Below are 4,239 nucleotides of genomic sequence, written 5' to 3'. Positions count from 1 at the left end.
CTCAAGGCACCTAAGTCATGGTATTGAAGGTGAAAAAATCTATTGCATGAGTCTCACACTAATTGCATGAGTTGGCAGCCTTTATCATTAAAGATGTCTTTCATGGTGTGAAGCAGCCTTTGATTTGAATGAGCAGACTGATATACACAACACAGAAATGAGAAAATAAGACCACTGGATGCAGCGATTGGCCAATCAGAATGTAAAAAATAAAAATGTTGAACGTGTTATGAAACCAAATTTCAAAGTAGCTGTAGTAAAGTTAGATACCAAGTAGTCTGCACCACTAAACCACCAGTAAAAAAAATAAAAAAATAAAAAAAAAATATTCTGTCTCTTCTTTAAAGTATGCATCATGGCAAAGATGCTGTAGGGAGATGCCCACTACCCACTGATGATGTCTGATAGCTGCAGTAACATCAAGTTTGCTAATGACAACACATTTTAGGCCCTTATCACAACAAATCAGCCCTTATTCATGAAATACCAGACTTTTCTGTCTAGTATAAAACCAACAGGACCAAGAAGACAGTGCAAGATCAAGACTCGACTTGTTCCAGTGAATCAACAGCTTAAAAATGGGTATGTGTATTATTCATATTATATGTTTTTTTATATATAACCCTTAGAGTGTAGTAAATGCAAATTCGTGCAAGATACAATCAATGCACACATACAGAGCAATGTAAAAATTATATGAACAAGTCACGGCAAAATATGTTTTTTCATTACTTAATATGTAAAATATAAATAAACCAATTTCAGCTTCATTTTTTTTTTTGAGTTTAATCGAAAAGATTCAAACAGGCAAGATTTTTAGTTGAAATTACTTTTTCCAATTTAATTATACTCAAACATTTTCAATATCTGGTTTCTCAGCAGTTTCTGTGCATTAATGTTTTTATCACAGTTCATTCAGAAACACATCTTTCACAATTAGTAATAATTTTTCAGTAAAAATCAAGTGATGAAATTGAATCTGTTTGTAAACTCTGGTCAGTGTCTGGCACATCTATTGATTGCCAAAGGTTTCATACTCAGTAGTATAAAAAAACGGTCATATGGTCATTAAAAAAAAAAAAAACTTGTCAGTTTATTTAATTATTTTTCTTTATTTTTTTCCTCTCCTCCGTGCATTTGATGCTATAGAATATCATGATTAATCAGTATGACTTGAGAACAAAACTGAACACAATTTAATTTTAGGTTTATTTTAGGTTTTTAATCACCAGAAGGATAAACAAAATGGCATTTTGGTGTGATGTACTGCATGCAAAAATGATTTTGCACACGAGAAACACCACAATGATAAGATGATGCTTTCAAAACAGACCTTAAATCAGCCCTTGTTGTGTTTCTGTTTCTTTCTTCTTTGTGTAGAGGACACCAGTTCTGAAGCTGAAAACATGACCGGAGGCACAGCACATAACACCACTATGCAGCAAGAAGGATTGATAAGCTTTTGGGTCTTTGTATTATGCATTTTCATTGCCATCATTGTAGTGGGTCTCATTGGAAATGGGCTTGTCATATTTCTGACTAGCTGCAGAATGAAGACGACCATCAACTCCATTTGGTTTCTCAACTTGGCGATTGCAGACTTCCTCTTCATGTTGTCTACAATCATATTGTTTCTCCCAGTTTTGGGTCCGTTTAACTTGAACTTATTGATGTACATTTTCCAGATAATGTTATCAATAAATCAGTCTGCTAGTATTTTTTTTCTTGTAGTTATCAGTCTTGACCGATGCCTGTGCACATGGATGGTTGTTTGGGCTAAAAATAAACGAACTTTACTTAAAGCCAAGATCATCTGCATAATTGGGTGGGTTTCATCCATCGGATACAGCATTCCTTTCTTTACATTTGATATATCTACTTCGCTGGTCACATATTATTTTACACTGAGCTTCCTCATCCCCTTTCTGATCATTGCATCTTCATACATAGCGATTGGAGTACGAATCAAACGCCTCAAAAGGGTGAAGCAGCTCAGGTCGTACCGGGTCATTATAACCATAATCCTGGCTTTTTTCATATGTTGGTTTCCATACCATGTTTGCAGTTTTTATTTAGTAACTGTAGTAGGAACAGTTGTAGGAAATAACTGGAGTGATTATGTAATGACATCAAAAGTATTTGTGATAGCTCTGATTGTCAGTATATACCTGGTTTATCTTAACAGCTGTTTGAACCCCATTCTCTATGTGTTCATGTGTGATGAGTATAAGAAGAAGCTTAAACAGTCTCTGCTGCTGGTGCTGGAGACGGCTTTTGCTGAAGAACATCTGGACTTTAAGGCAGGTGCAAAAGAACGAGCAGGACATGAAAACCCAACTGAATTGTTAGATATGTAGAAAACTGGTCCCTAAATGATGAACCTGGATCTAATCCCATATGTTTATAGTCCTTACATAGCAACTTGTAAAAAACAGCAACTGTAAATTTTGAGTTTGGATCATGACTGTGTATAATGTGTGTTGTAAAACCAAAACAGAGAAAATCTCTTCAAGCTAATGAACATTATATATGTTTGTGAAACTTTTTCATGGATCTAAATAAAAAGCTCATTTTGTTCTGCTGATTTCTGTTGGAATTTTATTCTGAATAAAACCACAGTGTATCAACATTTTTTACCTATATTTGATGGCAATTTACTAAACATTTCCTATATTTATGCTCTCGCAGTAGCAAATTCTTATTGAATGGTTTTCCCTAAAAAGCAAATAAATAACTAAAAATAAAAAATAATAGGATTAATCAGTTTAACTGATGACATATATGGGACAAAACATGGGGAATATACCATCTGCACAAAAACATTTTTGGAACATTTTGTTTCTGAATTGTTCTAGTTGGACGTTCATCCAACATTTTTTTAAATATGTAAGGGGTGTTGTGTTTCTTTTCTGATACACTTATTGAATATTGTGTTATGTTTGTATTTTCTACATTGCTCTGAGTCACATGCTTCTTTGCTGATTTAACAGAACAAAGAACAGCTATTGATCTTTAAGATGTGTGTGACAGTAAAAGAGCACACACAATCCTTATTCTAATATGGAATTGGAATGGAATGGTAAAAGGGATGTTGGTACGTGACAGGAGGGTCTCCAAGGATAGAATATGATAAGTAAGTCTAAGAATGTGTTTGAAAATACCATTCATTAGCCCAGAGAGATAACATTCTGAGAGATGAGACTATAAGAGAGGAAGGATGCCCTCCCTTCACTGTCACACTCTGTGGCACACTTTTTAGTAACTGTACGACTGCTGGCCTTTTCTTGCCAGAAAATAAAACTCAAAGACAATTGGTATATTTGTCTATTATTCAGAATTATTTATTTTGTTTATTTGCCACAACAAGTTACTACTTGTTTCAGAATGTTCAGGGAACATTCAAAAGTAATGTTCCCATAGTGTTTGCAAAAATTATAAAATGGAATGTTTTCTTTTATAAAGTCAACATAGTTAAAAAACATTTATGAAAAATTATGAAAAAAGACACATTCAGACGTAACATTTTAATAGAAACAATAGCAACATTAGCAAAAAGTCAGCTGCACAAAGGAATGGGCCCAATCTTTGCAAGTGAAAAAAAGAAACCACACAGAAAACGGGAATACTCCTACAAATTTCCCCTGCAACAATATTCGAGCTATATTCCTTTGCATTTTGAGGAGTTGTAGTTACATGTGAAACAAGTCACCCTCCGTGGTGGGCAGATCGAGGCTTCGTGAAGCAATGAAACAGTTGAAGCAAATGTGCTATATTGTGTCGAGGCTTCGAATCAATCCGACACCCGTCTCAACGGTGACACCTAGTGGTCACTTGCAGGTGTTGATCTGAAACAATCTTGACAATGAGCCATTAAAAAATGTGTTGTTTTATTGTATTTTTCTAATATGTGAAGCTTGTAAACTGTAGGCTTCTCACTGTGCATAATGTTATTTTGGTCATGAAAAATGAATATTAATAAAAAATAAATCAAGCCACAATGTCTCACTTTTTTTAGAGATTTTTATTCAAAAATTATTAATTTCTCTGCTGTTGAAGGACTTAGCCTACTTCTTTTTTTTACAGATAATTTCTCCAGCCGTTGAAAAAATCCTCTCACAAAAACCCACGAGGTCAAGATGCGTTGACTTCGCTTTTATACAGATGTGTGATTGTGTGGTCTGTACCCGATCGTGTCAATCAAATGCTGATTCGGCGGACCATGCCACCTGTCGAAACACT

The 4,239-nt window shown here is 34.6% G+C and overlaps 1 protein-coding gene across 1 annotated transcript; it reads left to right on the top strand.

The window, feature by feature from the left end:
* The first annotated feature begins 478 nt into the window (after positions 1-478).
* On the top strand, positions 479-2,430 carry LOC109070754 (C3a anaphylatoxin chemotactic receptor-like). Its single transcript, XM_042771755.1, has 2 exons — positions 479-586; positions 1,383-2,430. The coding sequence occupies exons 1-2, from the start codon at positions 479-481 to the stop codon at positions 2,355-2,357; spliced, it is 1,083 nt and encodes a 360-aa protein (XP_042627689.1). The 3' UTR covers positions 2,358-2,430.
* Positions 2,431-4,239: the final 1,809 nt, after the last annotated feature.

Source organism: Cyprinus carpio, chromosome A15, assembly GCF_018340385.1.
Source record: "Cyprinus carpio isolate SPL01 chromosome A15, ASM1834038v1, whole genome shotgun sequence".
In the NCBI taxonomy this organism is placed as follows: domain Eukaryota; kingdom Metazoa; phylum Chordata; class Actinopteri; order Cypriniformes; family Cyprinidae; genus Cyprinus; species Cyprinus carpio.
This window is presented reverse-complemented; position numbering and strand designations above follow the sequence as displayed.

Coding starts and splice junctions, on each gene's coding strand:
- LOC109070754 (XM_042771755.1), top strand. CDS start 479: ATGAAATACCAGACTTTTCTGTCTAGTATAAAACCAACAGGACCAAGA. Junction 587..1,382: donor AACAGCTTAAAAATGGGTAT/GTGTATTATTCA, acceptor CTTTGTGTAGAG/GACACCAGTTCTGAAGCTGA.